Source organism: Panthera uncia (genome assembly GCF_023721935.1).
Source record: "Panthera uncia isolate 11264 chromosome A3 unlocalized genomic scaffold, Puncia_PCG_1.0 HiC_scaffold_11, whole genome shotgun sequence".
Lineage (NCBI taxonomy): Eukaryota > Metazoa > Chordata > Mammalia > Carnivora > Felidae > Panthera > Panthera uncia.
In genome coordinates, this window is record NW_026057578.1 from 20408233 (window position 1) to 20431190 (window position 22958).

The 22958-nt window shown below is 43.6% G+C and overlaps 1 protein-coding gene across 3 annotated transcripts in view; it reads right to left on the reverse strand.

Moving 5' to 3' along the window:
• Positions 1-22958, reverse strand: part of DHX35 (DEAH-box helicase 35) — a 65967-nt gene that overhangs the window by 37787 nt on the left and 5222 nt on the right. For 2 of the 3 annotated variants that reach the window (XM_049650794.1, XM_049650793.1), the window contains exons 3-8: positions 18456-18548; positions 11394-11471; positions 6279-6383; positions 4103-4164; positions 3191-3260; positions 945-1004 (exon numbers count right to left, since the gene is read on the reverse strand). In XM_049650794.1, the coding sequence (XP_049506751.1) occupies positions 945-1004; positions 3191-3260; positions 4103-4164; positions 6279-6383; positions 11394-11471; positions 18456-18548 (468 nt within the window). The other variant, XM_049650795.1, reaches the window with a different exon arrangement.

Below are 22958 nucleotides of genomic sequence, written 5' to 3' on the forward strand. Positions count from 1 at the left end.
AAGTCAAAGAGGTGACAAGAGAGGGGACTGGGGGCAGATCGTACCCCACAGGCCCTGGAGGCAAGGGAAGACTCCCACCTCCACTTGCCTCACAGCCCCTTGGACACATGGCATCATGCCCCCGTGGTTCTATGCTTGCTTAGAATGCCCTTCCCCACCCCTGCCATTCTGGCAGACTTCTGCGCATCTTTTGAACCCAAATGGGATGTCTGACTTCTGTGAAAGCTTCTGGACGTCCTCCAGCCAGCTAGACTTAAGCAGCCCTCGCTTTAGCCGTCTCAGCACCTTGACATACTGATCTGTAAACATCTATTTATGTGTCAGCTTCCCAAGAAGTTCAGGGAGGGTATCGATCACCCGTAGCCAGCACTGTGCTTAGCACAGTATATGAGTATATATTTATACTTACTTTATTAGTATATATTATACTTATATTTATTTATATATTTACATACAGGAAGTGATCAAAATTATCTAAGTTGAACTGCTGTTAGAACTAAAATATTACTTGGTAAGAGAGAAAAATAACGTAAGCTGAGCTATCAAAGTAATAACATGGAAATTATTATATATACAGGGAAAACTTCAACTGCACATGCAAAAAAAATCTAAACATAAATGCCACAGTCATAAATAAATCCAAGAAATATAACCTCATACCGAGAAAAGTAACAAAGAAACTGCCTGCGTGGGGAGAAACACAGTATGTAGAGAAACAAGACAAGTAGGTAATTATGAACTCACTTGATTACAGGCTAATTTCCACCCACAAGCTAAAAAGGAGTATCCTCTGATCAAACGGAATCTAGGACATCGGATGGCCCCACAGGGAAGGTAGGCCATTCCGCCAGAGATCAGCTCTCGTTACAGGTAACTTCCCATGGACACGTCCAACAATCCCAGTGCTTACAGGGGACAGCGGGGGGTGGGGGAAATGCTTGTACCTCTGCATCCAGAGTGGCTGAAGCCACAATCAATCGAAGATCCCCTCGCTTTCTCTGAATCTAAAAAAGAAGGCATTAAGAAACAATGATACAGTGCAATATCTAGTCCCTGAAATTTACTTCAGAATAATTCAGTGCATCTATTTTTGGGGGGCCTGGGGAGAGCTTACAGTTATAAGTTGGTATTAGAGTGACAGGTAAAAAGGTGGCTCAATATACTATGCTAACTGTGTAAGTAGTAAAATTTTCCAAAATAAAAAGCTAAAAAAAATGTCTATAGAAAGCATAAAGGAGCTTTAAGAACTGAATTTGAATTTACCAAAGGTAAAACCATTTTTTCCTGATACTTGGGTCTCTGGATAGCCAGACGGTATACACAGTTAAAGCATAAAAAAATTCATTAAAAGCAAACAAACAATAAACATTAACACCAAGACAGAAATATGGACAAAAGATCTTAAGGTATTCAGAGAAAGAAATGGTCAACAGGCAGAGAAGCAACGATCATATAAACTGTAGCAAAACTATACAGTAACAATGACATTTCTTTCATCTACCACACTGGCAAAAATCTATTTAAGGCTAATTACTCAGGAATGGCAAAGATGCAGTGACATGAGCCTCTTGTTATACTGTTCCCAAGAGGATACAAGCAGGTGGGATAATCCCTTATAAGTATCAGAAGTATAAATCTCTGGCCGAAGAATAAAATAACAAAAATAACAGGAACAATGGCAACTAACAGAACTAACGTAAACTAAGTCACGCACTATTCCAGGGTCCCTGTGTACAGCCGTGTGGCCTATGTGCTGCACAAAGATGCCTGGCTGAGGCGGCTAGGGGCATCTGAAGTCCAGACCACCCTCCCCTCACCTAACTGTGGACAGACTCTTAGTGTGGGCATCTTTTTCTAATTTGCACAAAGGTGGGACCTCACAGTCTATTTGTGACTCTGTGCCGGGTACCGTCCTACGAATTGTACACGATCTTACTTGAGCCTCACAATAAATTATGATACAGAGCAGCTCTGTCCCAGAGAGCTCTCTCCAGTGACAGAGAGGTTCCGTCCAGTGCAGTAGCCCCTGGCCACGCATGCTTATAGAGCTCTTGAAATTTAGTCGATGTGACAGAGGAACTGCGTTTAAATTTTTAATTCTATTTTCACTAATTGAAATCCGACTAGCCACGGGTGGCTAGCGGCCGTATGCGAAAGTGTACTAGCACAGATGTAGACGTCTACTATCCCCATTTGAGAGATACGTAAACCCAGCAGAGTCAGAATTTGAACCCAGGCGGTCTGACCCGGAGTCCATGCTTTTAATCACCCTGTTCTACCACCTACCTCTCTCTAGACTCCTGCGATTAGGACTGCGTCCAAAGAAAACAATCGGAAAGTACGGGGAAGGGAGGCGAGGTAAAACTGAAACAAGACTGGCAATGAGTTGTAATAGGTGAATCCGGACGATGGCCACAGAGGGGTCATTAAGCCCCTCTCTTTACTCCGTGGTATACCTGAAACCTTCTACAGTAAAAAGTTAAAAAAAGAAAAGAAACAAATGCAACAGATTTCATTACAAAGGTGCTCACTGAAGTATTATTGAAAATACTTCAGGGGCGCCTGGGTGGCTCAGTCGGTTAAGCATCCGACTTCGGCTCAGGTCACGATCTCGCGGTCCGTGAGTTCGAGCCCCGCGTCAGGCTCTGGGCTGATGGCTCGGAGCCTGGAGCCTGCTTCTGATTCTGTGTCTCCCTCTCTCTCTGCCCCTCCCCCGTTCGTGCTCTGTCTCTCTCTGTCCCAAAAATAAATAAACGTTAAAAAAAAAAATTAAAAAAAAAAGAAAATACTTCAAATCTGGAAGCCATTCAAATGCCTAACAGTAAGGCAAGAGAGAGACATGTGATTATATAGCCGTTATTAAAAATAATGTCTTCGGGGACTATTTAATGACACAGAGAAGTGATCTTGATGTAATATTAAGAGAGATGTGCGAGATACAAGTTAGCACATACAATCCAATGCCTCTTATGCCAACACAGATTCAGGTACACACAGATACACACAAGAATAGAAAGAACCGTATCAACATTCTACCAGTAATTTTCTCTGAGTGAGCAGAAGTATGGATCATTTGAATGTCTTTCCTTCATATTTTACTGGATTTCCCAAATTGCTACAATTACTTTCCTAACCAAGCAATAAAACAAAACAGAAACAGAAAAAGAAAAGTCTGGCGGCGAAATCACACCTTTTTCAGCAAGCCAATGGCAATGTCTGTGTACAAGGTCCTCTCGTGGGCTTCATCCAGCATGATGGCACTAAGGATCAAAGGGAAGACCTCAGTGAGCATCAAACAAACCACCTGCATGATCCCACCCAGACCATCAAAGGGACTTCTGGGTATCTAGTCCCCATGCAATCACCTTGTATCGAAAGGAGAGCTAAGTAACTCGTCTTTGTCAAGGAGACGACTATTCAGCTAACAAGAATGGTGACACTGACATATCTTGGTGAAGAACGGTGCATATTTTTTTGCTATCTTTAAAGAGTTTTATAACCCACATTGGATTCTCATAGGACCTAATACCTGACTTTTAAATCACAATATAACACATAACCCCACAAAGCACATAGAATTAAGAGCAAGGCCCCACTACCCGAAGACTGTTAGGCTGCAGATAACAGCACAGAGACATGCGAGCACAGATGGGTCACATGTATACACGGGTGTCAAATGCGACATCCTTCCCCAACATACCCCAGAGCCTGTGTAGGACAACGTTGGTACGTTAATGAGTAATGGACAAAGACACACAGAGTGTAAGTAATTATTTGGACTCTGCATATAATATCCAACAAACATCGCCCATTTCTGTGCTGGCATCCACAGTCACCATCAAGCCGGGGATATAACAGAGGCCAAGATAAGTATGACGAGTCAACAGATTATTCAAATAATGACAGGACTTTTAAGGTGCCCATTTTTTACTGTCAGTAAACTCTGAGAAAGCGTCAAAGGTCAAAACAGCCCAGGTAAGGAGGGAAAGCTTTGGGCCAACTGAAGGCAGTTGCAAATCCCAGCTACTGACACAACTGCTTCTCAATCTACTTGTGTGCCTTTCAAACTTCGGGGAAGTTATCATAGGAAAAACACATTTACCTATATTTTGTTAACAACGGATCAACCATCATTTCCCTGACCAACATTCCATCAGTCAGAAACTAAAAAACAGAGACACAAAGTTTTAGAAATAATTCATTTACGCTGTACGTTCATGATTTTTTTTCAAAGCTCAAGTGTAACCAAATGCATACAGCCTCTTTGCCAGTATGCGTACAAGGTAATTCCCACAGAGGACTGAGGAAATGCCCCGACATTTCTGTTATCAAGCCATGGAACTGTTCGCAAACAAGACTTCAATCACGGGGTCCGCGGCTGGGGCCTGCAAATCTTCCAGCAGAATCCCACCCGCATTTACTATCTGACATCGGCTCAACCCTGCTTCCTCCGGGCCTGCACTCCTGGTACTGTGGATGAATGGCCGTGAAGACAAACCCTGTCTGCGCAAAGAAAGGCCATGAATCTGAGGCCATCGTTCTTAAGATGTTCCAGGGGCCCCTGGGTGGCTCAGTTGGTTGAGCGTCCGACTTCGGCTCAGGTCATGATCTCACGGTTCCTGAGTTTGAGCCCCACGTCGGGCTCTGTGCGGACAGCTCGGAGCCCGGAGCCTGCTTCGGATTCTGTGTCTCCCTCTCTCCGTCCCTCCCCAGCTTGCACTCTGTCTCTCCCTCTCTCAAAAATAAACAAACATTAAAAAAATTTTTTTAAAAATGTTCCAACTCAGACTTGCAGCTCTGAGGTTGCTAACTTGGGCTTCGCCTGCTATCATCTTAGGGAGGCTGGATAGGGCGGTGGTTAAGAAAGGCTGTGGTGTCCGTGGGCTGGGAGCCCGGATCCTCTTCCCGCCTCTCACGAGCTGTGTGAACCTTGGGCAAGTTACCTACCCTCTCTGAGCCTGACTCCTCATTTGTAAAACGGAGATGATAAAGGCATGTACCTCGGAGGGTTACTGTGGTATAATTAAGAGAGACAGGACACGTAAAGTGTTCAGCACGGGACCTGGCACACAGTGTTCAAGAATATCAGCTATTATTATTTAGGATTAATGAATGTTTATAAAATGCTTCAAAAACATGCAGTAGTAACTACGTTATTAATGTCGTCTAAAAGAACTCAGTACTTTAACCAGGCTAACCATCTCCCTCGCATGCTGTAGCTTAGTGTTCCTACTTTTTGTTTCGTGTTTAAGAACAGGATGTGCTTCCATCCTGAGCCTGGTACCAGCTGCCACAAATACGCAGAGCAGTGAGGAGGAGGACCCACCCCCGACGACAGGCATCAGGTAGGAGCAGAGCACCTTAAAAATGATGGCCAAATGGAATACGGAAGCTTCTCGTGAAAGACTCAGAAACGACCGTTTTAACAATTTGCTAAATTACCTACTTTCAATATATTTGATGGTACAGAAGAATGTTCCCTTGACCTAGCAAAATCTCAAAGGTAACAAAATACAGAAATGTAGAAAATAAGATCCCTATTTTTATAAATCACCACCTTGTTTGGTTCCTCTGATTCTTTTCAACTTTCCTCTGCTGCAAATTGAGAGGTCATGGAGATTCTCAGAACCAATTTCCATTTCATCAGGGCATTTTCATGGTTCTGCAGTACTGTCTGATGAGAACGACTCCAGCACTGCCCTGAGGAGCAGACGCCCCGGTGACTGTATACTGATGGTGACTGGTTACCACGGATACTGATCGTTTCAACAGTAGCAACTAGTCAAAGAACACACAAGTAAAATCTGTCATCCTGTAAAAATGGCAAAGTTCTAACTTTGGGAATTCCATGCTTATCAACTGATACTGCCTTGTCCCTGTTGTTAAGTCTTTCGCAGGCAAGTTTCTTCGTTTTGACAGCCGTGTGAATTGGTGGAAAAACAATAAAACACACGGAAGAAAGGACAGCCTCGAGTCCTGGTTCCATCACCAACGGGCACAGACCTCAGACAAGCCATTCAACCTCCCGGGCCCTCAACCTCTTCATCTGTCGAACCAAGGGCTTAACCTTCCTTCCAAGGTCCCTTCTGGGCTATGATTCAAGGACTCTCTGGGAGAGCACCGCACCTCCCGCGGACTCATCTCCCTGAGGGCAGGGTGATTTCATACACTTTCTGCCATGGCATCAAGGTCCCCGTCAGCAGTGAGGCTGCACGTTCGCAATTTCCCCCCAATAATCTTCTTGGTTCACAGCACGAAAAGCAGTGTGAGCACTTCACCTTAATTCTCGTGGCCAGTGGGTCGGTGCAGTCATCAAAGCGGATGCAGTAGCCCACCTCGTGGCCCAGCAGCGCGCCCCTTTCCTCAGCTACTCTCCCTGCAACCTTTGGGAAGAAAGATCATGCTGAAAACAGAGACGCAGAAATTACTGCACAGAGCACATCCTGTGGAAAATCTAAAGGTCCCTTATTTTTTGAATAGTATGTGAACACCATGGAGAATGAGAAGAAAAGGGGCAGGTCATTAGAGAGCAAGCATGTGATTTATTCTACACCCAACTTGAGGCAGCTTATAATTAACTACCGTGTAACAATAAGCCGCACAATGGAATCACATAAAGATGTTACGGACCAAAGAAATGGCAGATAAAATTCAAAAGATCAAAGCCAATGAGAGAATCTTAAAACATGGATGTGCCAAAATGATTTCAGTTGAGCCACAAATTCGGCTCGGCATTTCCTGGCGGCCGAAGCAAAAAGTTGAAGAAGTGACAAGATTACACCGTAGTAAAGCTTTCTTTAGCACACGGACTAAGGACAAATTTTCACATCTTCACGCCTCGAAATAAAGTACCTTCCACTGGACCATGAAGGCAGGAGAACAGGAATGATCCCATTCAACACTGGGCCAAGTTCATTTTCCCTTTGGAGGCAAAGCAATGACGTTTCCAGAGGCAGATAACCTAAAACAATTTGCAACAGTGCCCCAGCTACCAAAAAAGCAGTAAAAGGGGAAACAAAAAAGAAGAACGTAGGTTAAAAGATGAAAAAAAGGAACAGGGTGGATAAGCAGGTGAGAAGGTTAATGAAGGATCCAAGTTACCTTAATAAAGTAAGAGTAGAAAACAAGATACATAACAATATATTAGAAAGACCACAATCTATAGATTTCTTCTTCACTTACCAACATATGACAAATGAGAGGTGAACACAGGAAAGAGAAGACAAAACCCAACGGCAAGAACTCCCACCACCCCTCGAAGGCAAAGGCTGTCAATTTATTAATGGAGAATATTTGAAATAATAGATAAATATCAAAGTGGGAGAGCAATAAAAAGAAAATAAAGAGTTTAATGTTCACCGTATAAACTACCTAACTGAAAAGAACCACAGGCAAACGGTAGTAAAGAGGCTTCCCGGGGACCTGGCACACGGCCCCCCACGCGAGGCAGGCAGCCGGGCGACCGCTCCCACAGGTGAGGCGACCTCTCCACGGAGTCTCCGAGTCCTGGGTCGGGGACGTGGGCCGGCACAGGAGCTGTCTGCAGGCAGGGCTTCCTGCCAGTGCCGCTGGGCTGCGGTGGCCCCAGGGGCAGGAGCCCGGAGCCTCCCTGCACTCAGCCCTCGGGCCAAGCCTTATTACTTCATGATTCGGACGCATCTGCTATCCAAGATATTTTATTTTCAAACTTTTTATTTTAGTCTTTCATGTACGATCACATCACTGGACATTGAAAAGGCTTTCTGACAGGTTTTTACCTCTACTATTTAAGTTTCACTCCCAATGACTGCATCAACCGGACTGGGTAAATACTATATTTTTGACACAGGCAAACAAACACAGGGAAAAGGAAACAAAAAGGAGAACCCAGTCACCGAGCACTAACCACCGGCCCGTGCTGTGCTCCAAGTTTGCAAAAACTGTATCTCGCTAAATACGCGCACGGCCCACGAGGTGGGCGAGGTACCCTTGTTTTCCCAGAGGAAGAAACTGAAGTAAGACAGGGTTAGGGCTTGTCCTGAATCACAGGTCAAGGCAGGGCCTGGTCTTGAAGGCGAACCCAGACCCTAGCAGTCCAACGGATCTCCTCATTAGGCGGACCGCCTCTCACGGAGATCGAGCAAAGGCTTGCGCGATCTGTTCTCAGGCTCTGAGATGGTTTTCAGAGTTTAGTCTGCACACAAAGTACTTTTTGAGATGTAGCATTCCCAACTTCACAGCTCTATTAATACTACCCCGTTGATTTCTACACTCTTTGCCCTTTCAAGAGAAGGCATGGGGCTTCGTGGAAATTACCCATAGCTACAAATTTGGAGCAAAACACGGAGTGATTAAGAGCTGGGAGTCCGAACTACATACAGGAAAAATTGCTCTAATTCCTAAGTAACTGAGTCATCTTTCAGTGACATAGAAGGTTACTAAGTCTAGTGGTTTCCCAACTGTTATCTCTGTTTTTACTTACACAGGCTCAGAAAAAATGTTTATCAATAATTTCTGCCTTGAAGACAATTAGAAAATGGACTTTAGGGAAAAAAAAGATGACACAATAATTAAAACTCAGTACAGAGCACAAGTAACTCAAGGCAACAGGATTAGTTTCTTGTCCAGGTAAAGATGACAAAATAGAGGCATTCCTCTGAAGAGCTCATTTGAAACAATAAAAGAAAGAAAACATATTATCAGCCACAACCTGTATCTCCGATGAAAGGAGGAAAGAGCCACAAGGCCAGACAACAAACTGGGAAGCACAGCTGCCAGATGCCCTGAGGCCTGACTCTAGAAAGGCTCCAAGGTCAACCATGGCCGACTACGGGGGTTTTTAATGTGACACCATGGCCCTAACGGTCAGGACGGACAATCCTTATTTTAGGAAGACAAGAAACAGCAGCGTGTTTGGGTCCAGAAGACCCAGGACATGTCTCAGTGGAAATCCATTTTGATAGCAAACAATCACAAGGGGGAGAGGACTGAAGGAGATGCATGCAGTCAGGCAGCAAGTATCGAATCCTAAGTCAGAGAGCCCAAAGAATTTTGTCATGAGCCTTGACAGACCTCTGCAATCACTACAGCCTGCGCCTCGAGCTCCGCAGCCCCACCTTGGCCCAGCAAAGGAGGAGAAGAGATGTGGGGGGAGGCCGTGCGTTATCAGGCCCAACGGAGCCTCAACATTCTGCGGCCGTCGGTGGCCCATTGCAAGGATGAGCACTTATCATCAAAGTACTAACGTCAGCCCGCCGCAGCGAAGCCGACCAGGAAGGAAAGAAAGGCAGGAACACAAGCAAAAAAGCAATTAAAAAGAAATTTTAAAAGTCTTTTCCATGGTTCAATCCTAGGTTCCGGCACACACGAAAAAGGGACTTTCCCAAGAAACAAGCAGGATTAAGGTCTTAAATGGGCAAGTCACAAGTCAGTCTGTGGAGGTCCCCAAATCTCACAGCTTCCATAGGACAGACCCCTGAGAGGCTTTTCTCAGATTTGAGAACAATTCCCCAAATGTATACAATGCTACAAACAACCACTTACAAAATTAAAGAAACTTTTCCTCAGTGGCAATAATAAAAAGCAAATGTGAATCGACTGTTCCAGGGAAACACGAAAATGTTGCTCTACTCCCTCTGTAAAAAAAAGAATAGGAAATCACTGTCGTGTGAAGAGGCGATCCATGGCAAGGCAGTCAACAACTGCCGGCCAAAAGGATTTACGGAAATGTGTCAGGCAGTTAATAATAACACTGTGTTATTTTTCTGGATTTTTTAAAAAAAAATTGTAATATTATCACCTTTAAAATTTGTAATGTATTGTAATATCTCCTCCCATTTTAGACATTTATTTTGAGGGAGAAAGAGAGAGAGAGAGAGACAGGGTGTGTGCACATGCAGGGGAGGGGAGAGAGAGAATCCCAATGCAGGGCTCAAACTCGTGAACCATGAGATCACCACCTGAGCTGAAATCAAGAGTCAGACAACTGGGCTACCCAGGCGCCCCTCACTTCTCTTTTAAAGCAAAACAAATAACAAAACAAAACAAAATGAAAAAAACCTTCGAAGAAGTGATTATGAGACCCAAGTAGAGAGATATAAAGGAACCCAAACAGAATACATTTGACTAAAAACAATCACAAACATTGCAGACAGCCTTGGAGAAATCTTACAAAAGAAACCACAAAAGAGCAGATGATTCCAGAGATGGTGATAGACACTAAAAGTGAACAAAGGATATCTAATATCACTGAACTGATGCCCTTACACAAAAGAAAACATACATGGAACAGAAGTTTGCCAACATCTAACAGAAGAAAACCTGAGATTTGAACCTGAAGGCGGAAAGTTCTTCCATATTTAAGAAAAAATGAGACAGAACAATCAGCATCGAGATGTATCCTGGCACAAAAACAAGCTTACAAGCAGGGAAAGTGAGCCAGGAGGGCAGCGGAGAGAACCCACTGGAACTCAGGCATCTACACAGTGATCCTCCAGGCCAAGGGCAGTGCACAGTGTCTGCACAGTTCCTAGGGAAAGAGAGTGTGAACCAAGAACTTCGTAACAAAGACCACAATCAAACGTTCTCAGGCACAGAAAATTCAGCCAATGAAGAAGTAAGGCAAAATGAACCATTCGAGGTTAGCAAAACCATGGAAGAGAACTGGCGATGAACACTGGCTCTATTTAAACTAGAATTAAAGTTCATCAGCTGTGGGAGTGATTGGTGATTACAGGAAAAGAACATGTATTTATAATCCTTGAAATTAAAAATCCTAGCGCTGCATCTATAACAAACGGAGGGAGAAAATATACAGAGAGTAAGTGTGCATTTGTTCGTCTGTCACAGGAAACTACCGAACGGGGTTTCAAAAACAAGTAACATCGTCAAGCTCTTTGGAACCTTCTTTCTTAGTTTTTAAGCTCTCATACGTTTTCCTGTGGCGAACATCCGTCTCTCCCGCATTCAGCACCGACTCCTGCTTCACTCCAGTTTCCCCTTTTGTTAAATCCAACAAAGGCAAATGCACAGCCGGGACCCCATGTTTGCAGAACTACTCCCGTCCATCCAACCGATTCATCTTTATGTGAACATAAAAGCAGAGCTGGGAATGATGCTCACAAATGTTCAAAAGGTTTTCACTGGGCGATGAGATTTTCGTTTTTTCCTTATTTTTTGTTTGTTGTGTGTGATTTCCTCTGTACTTTATTACTACTTTAAAAATTCGTCAAGCTCATACAAGCACCAACTTTGCAAAAATAAGCAGGTCACAGCTCTTTTTAAACTGAAGAATTAAAATACTTAAGGAGCCACTTCGTATTCACTTGGAGCTCTCAGGAAACAAGAAAACAAAATAAGCCACTGAAAACAGAAGATGCAGATGGGAGTTTTTGCAATACGGAAAAGAGACTCACTGTGACAGCTGCCACTCTTCGGGGCTGGGTCACTCCCACGACTCTTCCTTCGGCCGTCCAGCCAGCTTCTGCAAGGTACTGCAGAAAAAAGCACACCTAAGTTTGCACGCGACACCACTTCTCCAGAACCCACTTCCCCCAAGGTAACTTCGTCCTGTGTCAAAATCGCTGACAAAGTTAGTAACAGAGGGTTCTTATCCCAGCAGACATTTTGGAAATTATTTCGCAAATGAGGGACCTGAGGCTTGGACATGTTAGGTAATTTGCCTGCGTTCACATCAGAGCTAATAATCAGAAGAACCAAGGCACGTGGTCAACATTCTGACGCTCCGGTCTTACTAATTTCCAGGTGCCAGTGCTGCCTGGAGGAATAAACAGCTATCCGTGGGTCACACAGAACGCTGCTGAATCCACAGAACAAAGAATTTTAAAGTACACGCTGAGCCAACTCAATGTAAATATCAACCATACAAAACATCTTAGTCAGATTAAATAAAAATAACTGGGTTTTGTCCGTGTACGTACGCCATTACATCAGTACACAAAAAATTTGATTATGTGTATTTATCTGATTTATTTACATATTTATTTGCTTTATGTATTCATTTGTTATATATTTATTTTATCGTTTACATTTTTAAAGCCTGAAGTGGATAAGAGTGGTTATCAGTTATATATTTTTATAACATCGACATTGTTTCACCAGGAGTACATATTCTACAGTAGGAAAAAAAGAACAAAAATGCCACTACATAAAAACGTACCTGCTCACTCGTTCAAAAGAAATAAGGGAAGGAACTAGAGAGAATGCCGGTCTACGAAGGATGGGCAGGAAAAAGGGAGAAATAGAAACAGGGCAGCAGGGGAGGAAGAGGGAGTGACAATGTTCTGAGTAGATGATTTTGTGGAGCTCTGACTCTTAGAGCCAGTCATGTTTCACGTGCTCTTCAAGTACCCAAAAAATAAACAAACTGACCGGGATGTAAGTGAAGAGAAATCAGAAGGAAATACAAACGCTAACACATGGCCCTTTCTGTAGTACAAATGAATGACGTGATCACAACGAAGCCAGTGGAAAAGACCTGACCTAAGTAACTGGAGAACAATGTCTGGACTGGATGCTGTAAAGCCAAAGACAAAGAGAATTGTGATCCAGTTACTAAATGTTAGTAAATAAGCAAATGGGCATATGGGTTAGCAATTCTAAAAGTGTTTTATGTTTATACTAGAATCTAACACATAAGTTAACATACTGTAAACAATGAGGTCTGAGTTTCTCCCTGTTGGAGAAAAGTTACAAATCAAGAAAGGCTAAAATGAGCCCTGTGGTGTGGGACTGGAATCAGAAGTATCGGCATAAGTTCAAGGTTTTTAATACGTATACAGATTGACATAGATATACAGATGCTCTTATATGTGGGGATTGGTAGTCACATAAAGATTTCCTAAATCTACCCACCGAAGACTCATAGCAATGTCACCTCAGTAGCATGGGCACCCTAGCACCCAAATCTTGATTTCTAAACACCATTCTCCAATAAAGGAACCAGGGCTCCTTGCAGAGTGTTGGATTCCAGGTCTAGGGCAGGGAAAACCTTAGACAAGCCTGGAACATCCTATGGTACTAGAAGGTAAGGAAAGGTTCAAAAAAAAGGACGGAGGCTTTTAGAAAGAACACAGGGCCTAAGTAAAGGAGCTCCTGATGATCAAATGAACAAACTAAAAAGGATAGCACTGGATTTTAACCCACAGAACAAAATATAGATCCATGAATCCACATTGACGTACATAAATAATTGAATAAATAAATAAATGAGCGAGAAAAGACAGTTCTTCCTTACAGAAGATTCCATTTAATGAAGGAAAAAAAAAGAGAAAAGAGAAAAGTATTACGCAAACACCTGAGTAACTGCTGCAGACAAGATCCACTGAGGGAGGGGCACCTGGGTGGCCCAGTCAGTTAAACGTCTGATTTCAGTTCAGGTCACGCATGGTCCTGCAGTTCGTGAGTTCGAGCCCTGCATCGGGCTCCTCGCACTGACAGTGTGGAGCTGGCTTGGGATTCTCTCTCTCTCTCCCTCTCTCTCTGCCCCTCTCCTGCTTGTGTGCGCTCTCTCTCTCTCTCTCTCTCTCTCTCTCAAAATAAATTAATTAAAAGAAAAAAACAAAAGATCCACTGAGGGATGCTAACGTTAGGAGGCAAATCCTGAAGGGAAGGGGAGTATCTGCAGTCTAAAAATATCTCCCCCCAGGATATTTACCAACTACAAAGGGAAAGACAGTAACTTTATAGGCAAACCCTGGCACCTTAACCAAGATGAACCTCACCAGTGATCACACATTAGCATCTCAAACCCCGTGATACGACGCACTGAGAAGGATACAGCAATTCTGTGGTATTCTTTCCCAAAATGCATCAATGCATCAGCCCATTCTAATCATGGCAAAACATCATGCAAATCCAAACTGAGAGGGATTCCAGAAAATAAATGCTCAGTACTCTTCAAAAATGTCAAGGTCACGAAAGATGAGAAAGACAGACTCCAGGCTAGGACACCGTGCCAGCCTAGAGAAGACTAGGCAGAAATAACAACTAACTACAACATAGGGTCCCGGATCTTGGAACTGGAAAAGGACACTGGTGAGAAAACTGAAGAGACTGGGTAAGATCTCCAGCCCAGCTGTTGCACCATACCAACAGCGATGTCCTGCTTTTGATTACTGTACTAGGGGAGGTGGGGTGAGAGGTTTAAGGGAATTCTGCATTGTTTTTGCAACTTTTCCATTTGTCCAAAATTAGCTGGAAATAACAGTTTAAAAAAAAATGACTAAGGAACAACATGTTTTAGATAATGTAGGTTTTTTGCTATAAAAACTGTCAAGTTTCTCTCTCTTCTATTAAACATTAAATACATACACAAGACACTACCAACCACACCAAACAACACAAACGCAAAACCAGAGCCACAAGAAACAATAGCTACGGGGCGCCTGGGTGGCTCGGTCCATGGAGCATCTGACTCTTGATTTTGGCTCAGGTCATGATCCCAGAGTCATGGGATCAAGTCCTGCGTCGGGCTTCTCACTGGGTGTGAAGCCTGCTTGAGATTTTCCTTCCCTCCCTCCCCCCACGCCTTTCTCTCTCTCTCTTTCTCTTTCTCTCTCTCTCTCTCTCTCTCTCTCTCTCTCTCTCTCTCTCTCTCCCCCTCTGCCATTCCCCCCTGCATTCTCTAAATAAAAAAAAAAAAAAAAAACTTAAGAAAAAAAATGAAATAATAGCCAAGATTCAAGGATTACATTACTAATTGCCAGAACCGTGCTGAGCACCTTGCACACACAAGCCCATTTAATCCTCGCAACAAATCCTATAAGGAAGGTTAACAGCATCATCAACAATTTAGAGATAAGCAAACAAAGAGATCACATAACTTGTCCCGGGACAGATTAAAAATCTAAGCACTGGAATTTAAGCTCTGCAAACCACAGCCCTGTCACAAAACTGGGACACAATTCTCCCATCCAAAATAAAACATACATAACTGTAGTCAATCTCTTAATAACAGTGGTAAGCGAAAGAAAAAGAATTCCCATAATAACAAACAACCTGTCCACGAAGCCAGTCTCCTCAATACACCTGTGGTTCAGACTTCTGCATGCTAATGACCACTGACAGATGGAAATGTATAGCTGCTGGAAAGCAGGTATAGTGTTGCTATCAAAAGGCAGTGTTATGTCACGCTGAGTTCCATCTCCGCTCTTTTTAAGGGTCACTAAATCTGGTCCTCTTGCTAAGGAGTGGGATTAGGAAGCACTCCATCAAAAACAGCACTAATAAAAATTGTAGTAAGGAAGCTTGTTTGCATAATCCATTGTTTTGACAGAGCTCTGGGAAAAAATATCATCTGGGTTCTACATATAGTTTGTGAAATTTCAAAACTGGTGTTTGGTGCTTCAGCATGCAGTACTTTTCCAAGGAAAGATATTATATAAATCCAGCAAGATGGTTTGTTAAGAAAACCTGCTCCATATTCTTGCCATGACCTTCAGCTCCTCGCTCAGCCTGTCCAATTTTCCTAGGCCATAATAAGAAGTTGTGGTAATCTTGGAGAAGAGAAACTCCGTGGTGAGGAAAGGGAGATGATCCGTCCACACGAGGGGTAGCAGATATGCGGACCAATAATATAATCATCTATCACAATGACCTAGCCAATTTCACCAGCAAAGCTTAGGAGACTCACGCTTTACCATTTATTCTTTTGTCCTTTTTTCAACTGTGTACCAGAAGAATGCATTAAAAAAACACAGTGTCTGTAAGAAAATACAGTTCCTTAAAAGTAATTAAATTCAAATGTACGTGCCCTTGGATCCATTACCTCCATAACTCCTCTATTTATTCTGTAAGTATACCCATATGCGTACAAAATGATACATATGAAAATTGATTCACTTCATCACTGCGATAATACAACACTGGAAACAACCTAAATGCCTCTCAACTGGGAACTGGTAAAATAGATTACGTAGAATCTATGCAACTGAAAAATGACACATTAAGTGGAAAAAAGGACCAGGTATATTAAAGCATGGATACGTGCCACCATTTGGGCTTTAAAAAGAGGTACACGCACACTTTTCTGTAAACGCAGTAAGAAAATCTCTATCTGCAAAACTACTAACATCCGTTGTATCTGTATAAAGGAAATGAGGATCAAAAGATAGGGCAAAAGAGAAATCCTTTCTTTTGATGTTCTTCCATGCCTTTGAATTTTAAACGATGTGAACCCATTAAATATTCCTCCAAAATTAAAAAGATGAAAATAAAGTAAACGTTAAAATAAACCTTAAAATTTAAAACGAATTACCTTCATTCGCTGCCACACTGCCCAGGCTGGATCCTCAGACCCCGCTCTCTGGCCTCCAGGCCACTCTTTCCCTGGACTCGCTGCTCAGCAGGCCCTCTCCGTTACCTGGCAGCTAAACCTTGCTGGGGGAAATGACCAGATCGTTGTGCTGTTCTGTACTATGGATCCAAATATCTGCCACCCACCTGATAGGAGGATTATATATACCGTCACCCTACTGCTATCGGGCCTGGCCGTGAAACTTGCTTTCTCCAAGGCAACGTGAGGAGTGCCACAACCAGTCACGAGTCCTGACACCTGAGCCATCTCACAATTCCGCCATCTACTCCCAAGGCCCGGACAAGAACTGGGCCAGCATCCTAGGTCCCACTGACCATGTGGAGCAGCCATCTTGGGTCATCGACCCGAGACCACACGGCATAAAGAAGAAATACACCTTTGTGTTCTTAAGCCACCGAGATTTTCAGGTTCTTTGTTAACATAACACAGTTATGTTGAGATGACTAAATAAGCATACAGACTGATTCCAAAACAAACAGACCACCTCAACTCACGTGGCCCATTTTCACCCTTGCTCCCTCCTCCACATCACCGCTAATGTCCTCATCTGTAACACGAAGGTAATAATAACAGTACCTGCCTTGCAGGGTCGCTGGGAATTAAACAGAGTAACATGTGCAAAGTGACCACTTTATGTAGCACTTGTTCACTACTCATTACTTGTTTCATGGTGATGATGTCTGGGATTATCACGACTCTCTGGCGGTCTCTTGGTAACTTCGCGTGGCCCTTCTCCCGTGGCTCTCTGCAGGAAGCAAGTAATCTGCTAAGGGCTTGATACCACGTGCACCTGTCTTCCTTGCAGCTCGCCATGTGCCCTGCCGTCCTTCCTCTACTGCTGTCCGTTCCCTTCCGCCTGTCTTTCCCGGGCTACACATTAATCACCGGGGGACCTTCTAAGAAATACCTATGTCTGGGTCACATCCTAAACCCATTAATGGGTCGGGTAAGAGAAGTTACATTATCTCTTTATACAAGTTCAAAAATAGGCAGAACAGGGGCGCCTGGGTGGCTCAGTCGGTTAAGCGGCCGACTTTGGCTCAGGGCATGATCTCGCAGTTTGTGAGTTCGTGCCCCGCGTCGGGCTCTGTCCTGACAGCTCGGAGCCTGGAGGCCGCTTCAGATTCTGTGTCTCCTCCCCTCCCCCACTTGTGTTCTGCCTCTCTCTATCAAAAATACATAATTTTTTTAATTTAAAAAAAAAAAGGCAGAACAAATCTGTGGTATGAGAAGCGAGAATAAGAAATACCCTTGTGTTGCAGGAACAGGAGGAGAGGCCAGGAGACCAGAAGGGGACACGAGGGGACTTCTGGGGCTCTGGTAATAGTGTTCTGCTTCTTGATCTGGGTGCTGGTAACACAGGTATATTCACTTGTGAAAATTTATCAAGCTGTACAATTATGACATGAGAACTTCTCAACATACGTTTTATACTTCAATAAAAATCTACATTAAAAAGGAAAGAAAGACCTGCAACGACCCCCATCCCTGACCACTTACTTACACATCACTCTTCACCCTCATAAGACATACTTTGATCTCACCCTAACTGTGAACTCTTGCTGAGTCCCAAACACTTCTCACACCCCAGCAGCCCTGAGCACAATATTCCCTGGAGGAGAATGTCTTCCCACCAGCTGCCATGGGTATTCAACGTCTACTCTAAATGTCATTTCTCTTACAAGGCCTTTTCCGATCCTTCTGTCAACTTGTGTCCACGCTAGATAGGGCTTTGCCCTGCACGGGGGGGTTCCTTCCACTCCCACGGGGGGTATTTCTTTAGTCGTCCATTTTTATTTACAACTATGGCAGTATTCCTTTTACTTTCCTCTTCACCTGTAACTATTCGAAGGCCAAAACTACACATTACACCTCTCTGAAGGAGCCCCCACCATTCCTTTCAGAGTATGGCTATTCAATCGTTACTGTGGAATTATATTAAATCCAAGACGAGTGTTACTTTGACACTAATCAAAGAAACCACAAGAGCCAGAAGTTGAATAAAAAACATCCAGTTGGGTTGATATTTTCTCTCTGATGGCAGATCTTAAAAATGCAAATTATAGTAAAGAGAGTTCTCAGGTTACAAAACCCTTCCAGTCAAATATAAGTGCAAAGACACATCGAAGCGTATACTCACTTGTGGGATCTGTGTGCTCTTTCCACATCCCGTCTCTCCGACAATCACCACTGTCTGATAGTTTTCGACCAAGTATAATATATGATTCCGAAGCTGAAAAATACAACCCTACATTGTAAAAAGCCATACATTTCCTCAAAAGAACGAAACAAAGACTTTTAAACATTATGAAATGAGCTGTCGGCCAAAGGCAAGTCAATTTTAAAAAGAACTATCAAAATGTATTTCCAACTCGCAGACATACTGTTGGTGTCTATATAAGCTGAACCAAGTGCAATTGAGAGCAATAACTCACCAAAACATACAATGTACTTAACCTTTAATTCAACATTGTCACTTCCAAAGAGTTTAACTGCAGACGTACTAATACATGTGAACAAAGAAGTACACACATACAGCACACTCACTGAAGGGTTGTTTGTAACAGCCAAAACTTCAACCAGTCTAAATGTTCACTAACAGGGTTAAGTCAGTTATGATACACTCCAATAACGGAATACACATGGTTGTTAAAAAGAACGAATGTCTATTTGCAGTGATAACCAATGGTCAACAAGGTATGTTAAGAGAGGAAAGCAAGACACAGAACTGTGTAAATAATACACTACCATTTATGCTTTTAAAGAAAGGGTAAATACATATATGCTTATGTACGAGCTCTCTTTGGGAAAAACAAAACAAAACAAAACAAAACAAAACAAGAAACTGGTCATTGTAACGTCTCCAGGAGTGGAAGAGGGTGGCCAGGGAGGGGCAAGGATGTGAAGGAGACCTTTACACTTTGTACAATTATGTATTATCTAATTACAAATTCTTCCATTAACTGGGGGAAAAAAGAAAGAGAGAAAAAAGAATATGCTTTCACCTCTACCTCTATATCTGAGTTCACACTACAGCACCTGTAGGTTGCATCTAGATTTCAAGTGAGCCTTCCTTTACCCATTTAGTGTGAGCAGAAATACTGGTTTGGCCCCTGAAAACTCAGATCATCTCCACATCCTATCTACTTAGCTTCAGGATATATTTTTGTACCCGCATTTGTTTACAGATGCACCTGATATTCCGGAGAATCATGAAAGTATTCCCTAACTACCTGGTTTGGAATGAAGGAAGCCCTGCCAAGTTCCCGCACTCTGACCACCGCTCAACCCATCTGATTCTGCACCAATAATGTGGTGAGGACTGGGAGAGCAGAAAGGCCGCCTAACTGACCCAGTAAGGTACTGGCTGTTTGGGGTTTTTGAATTTGGGGTCTAAGCATGTAGTTCTCACATCTTAGTGTGAAAAACCTCTTAGGATATTTGTTAAAAAATGAAGATTCCTAAGGCGCCTGGGTGGCTCAGTCGGTTAAGCGTCCGACTCTTGATTTCAGCCCAGGTCACCATCTCACGGTTCGTGAGTCCGAGCCCTGTGTCGGGCTCTGTGGTGTTGGCATAGAGCTTGCCTGAAATTCTCTCTCTCCCTCTCTCTCTGCCCCTCCCCTGCTCTCTCTCTCTCTCTCTCAAAATAAGTAACACTTAAAAAAAGTAAAAATGAAGATTCCCAGCCCTACCCTCAGGGTTTGATTCAGCAGGTTTAGGACAGAGCCCAGGAATCGGCATATCTCAAGCCCCCAAAGGAGAGCCTGCTGCAGGTGACCTATACTGACTAGCCTACACGCTGGACTTTGTGCTTTCTTTTGTTTTGGGTAAGGGAAGGTGAGAGGTTTGGGATCTTTGCAGGTATTTTGTAAATGGAAAATCCATCCAGTCGATGGGGGAATGGATAAATGGACGGATGGTCAAGGAAAACTTGAAAGACAATCTGAATACAGACAGAAACAGACAAGGCATTCCAGGAAAGGGAAATAACATAAGCAAAAGAAAGAAAACGGAAACAAGCAAATAGTACCAACTCTATTCAAGGGGCACCAACAAAAGCCCACAAAAAGCTCCGGGAATGGTTTGGAAATGATTACGAGAAGGGTGGTCCGGGCTTCCCTGTGAAAGGCTGTGCGTGCCGAGCTAGAATCTGGACTTTCCTGGGGGGCGCTGGATGGGCTGTCAGTGCTGTGAGAAAACTGGGCAGCACCACACGAGACTGGGCACGAAAAAACAGAAGGCAATTAATTCATACGTCACATCCTAAATACGAAGGACTGCGAATGGAGAAGTCCAGTGTGTGACAACAGAGAGAGAAATGACAAAATTTCCGATTGGGAGACAGAGAATGACACTACCACCCAGAGGCCCAAGCAGGGAAATCCAAGAGCTGGTGAGGAGGGGGGGACTGAGCTTCAAGAGGCGGCTGTTGAGGGAGTAAGAGGAAACCTCTCATAGCGGCGTCAGGGCCCTAATGGGAACACCAGCCAACAGGAGGCAGTCGAGGAGCAGGCAGCCTTGTAACGTCATCAGGGGAAAGGGAGTGACTTTAAATTTATTGCCCCTTTCGTTTCAGTTTGTTTTTAAATCTACTTTTAGTTATGGCGCAGGGGTCGGTGAATGAGTTAACTTTTACCCTTTTTGTCTACATTTATCTTTAACTTCTCAAGAGATCCAAAATGTGCTTAAATTTAAATTGTTTTGCTTATCAATAACTTATATTCCTCTTCTTACCATTTTAATTTCCGTCAACGTATGTTAAATCTTGATGGCTTTTTCCCACTGTTTCATTTATCATATCTTGTAAGTTCAGTTGGAGAATGAAGAACAGTCCAGAAAAGGCCAAAATTCAATACCTGGTAAACAGTAATTATCTGTGTACTCAAATGTTTACTGTATGTCAGGTACCCAGCTAAAGGCTCGATGTGGATTAGCTCGTCTGGGCCCCTTACGGATCCTCTGAGGTAGGTGCCATCAGTCCCATGTCACAGATAACAAAACAGAAGCTCAGATGGTCAAGCAAGATCGCACAGCACACAAGCGATGAAGCTTGGGTTTGAACTCTAAAGTCGAGCCCCAGAGTCTCGATACTTCACCGCAGTTCAGGCTGTCCCTTACCAGTGAGGCAGCAACAGTGAACCTATAAGCTTATCTCCTGAGGGGCAAACCTGTTTACATTCACACGTACTGGATGAGGCTAATCACCTGAGGGAGAAATCCAGAAACATCAGTACACGAGTGACTAAAATGTTTGGGGCCACATAAAGCTCTAACCAAGGTGACTTGGCTAAAGTAAGAAGGATTCTGCTTCAAATCCACTTGGAGAAAGCACGAATTAATAGAAGAGGAATCATTAGCACGGTCTATACAGAGGGACTCCCTTAGCGGAAGAACTTGGCAGCCTTCCCCCAGCACTGTCCAAGCGAAAGAGAGACAATCACAGGTGCTGGTGGCCACACCTACTCGGGTCATTCCAGAGGCACCTCGTGAGGCAGGGAGAGCTCGTCACCCTTGATGGGGGGCTATATGAAATATTCTTCAGCTATATCTAAATGGCCTTTGGCCCTGCACAAACTTCCCGATTACAATTTGGCTTCCCACGTGGTCTTGGCAACAGGGAGAAAGTGTGTCCATGGACCGTGTCTGTCCGTACTGAAGAACTATGGCTATAAATGAACATATTCTGAATTCTAGCCTATGCTCTGGCCTCTTGAGATAAATATGTCCACTTCATGAGACCAATAAAATCAAGTGTCTGGATGTGCACACAGCCCATAACAACCACCCACATCCCGTCACTGGGTCAGTTGGAGTTGACCTCTTCCACCGAAACAACCTCACATTCCCAACTAGTCTTGTTTAAAATTTGCCTTTAAAAATAAAGCTAAGGGGCGCCCGGGTGGCTCAGTTGGTTGAGCATCCGGCTGGCTGAGGTTATGATCTCGCGGTTCGTGACTTTGAGCCCCGCGTCGTGCTGACAGCTCGGAGCCTGGAGTCTCCTTCGGATTCCGTGTCTCCCTCCCTCTCTACCCCTAACCCACTTGCATTCTGTCTATGTCTCTCTCAACAATAAATAAACATTAAAAAAAATGTTTTAATAAAGCTAAAACTGGCCATACGTTGGTTAATTTGTTGAAGCTGGAGGCATAGAAGTTCGTTGTGCTATTTTCTCTACTCTTCTTTATATTTTAATTTGTCCACAACTGAAAGCAAAGTTTTTCAATACATAAGATTCAACTAAAAAAAACCTTAAGGACTTTCAAGATTGATATGGTTAACTAACACACACATATTTTGAAAAGCTAATCCCCTTACATAAGGGTAGCTCTGAGCTCACTGTGTTCTGAAGAATCCTTTTTTTTTTAATTTTTTTTTTAATGTTTACTCATTTTTGAGAGACAGAGCGCATGAGTGGGGAAGGGGCAGAGGGAGAAGGAGACACAGAATCCGAGGCAGACTCCAGGCTCCGAGCTGTCAGCACAGAGCCCGACGCGGGGCTCGAACTCACGAACCGTGAGATCATGACCTGAGCCGAAGTCGGACGCTCAACCGACTGAGCCACCCAGGCGCCCCCTCTAAAGAATCATTAAGAGTTGGAGGACATCATCCACTTCAGTACCAAGTACGGAGCCACTGCACGCTG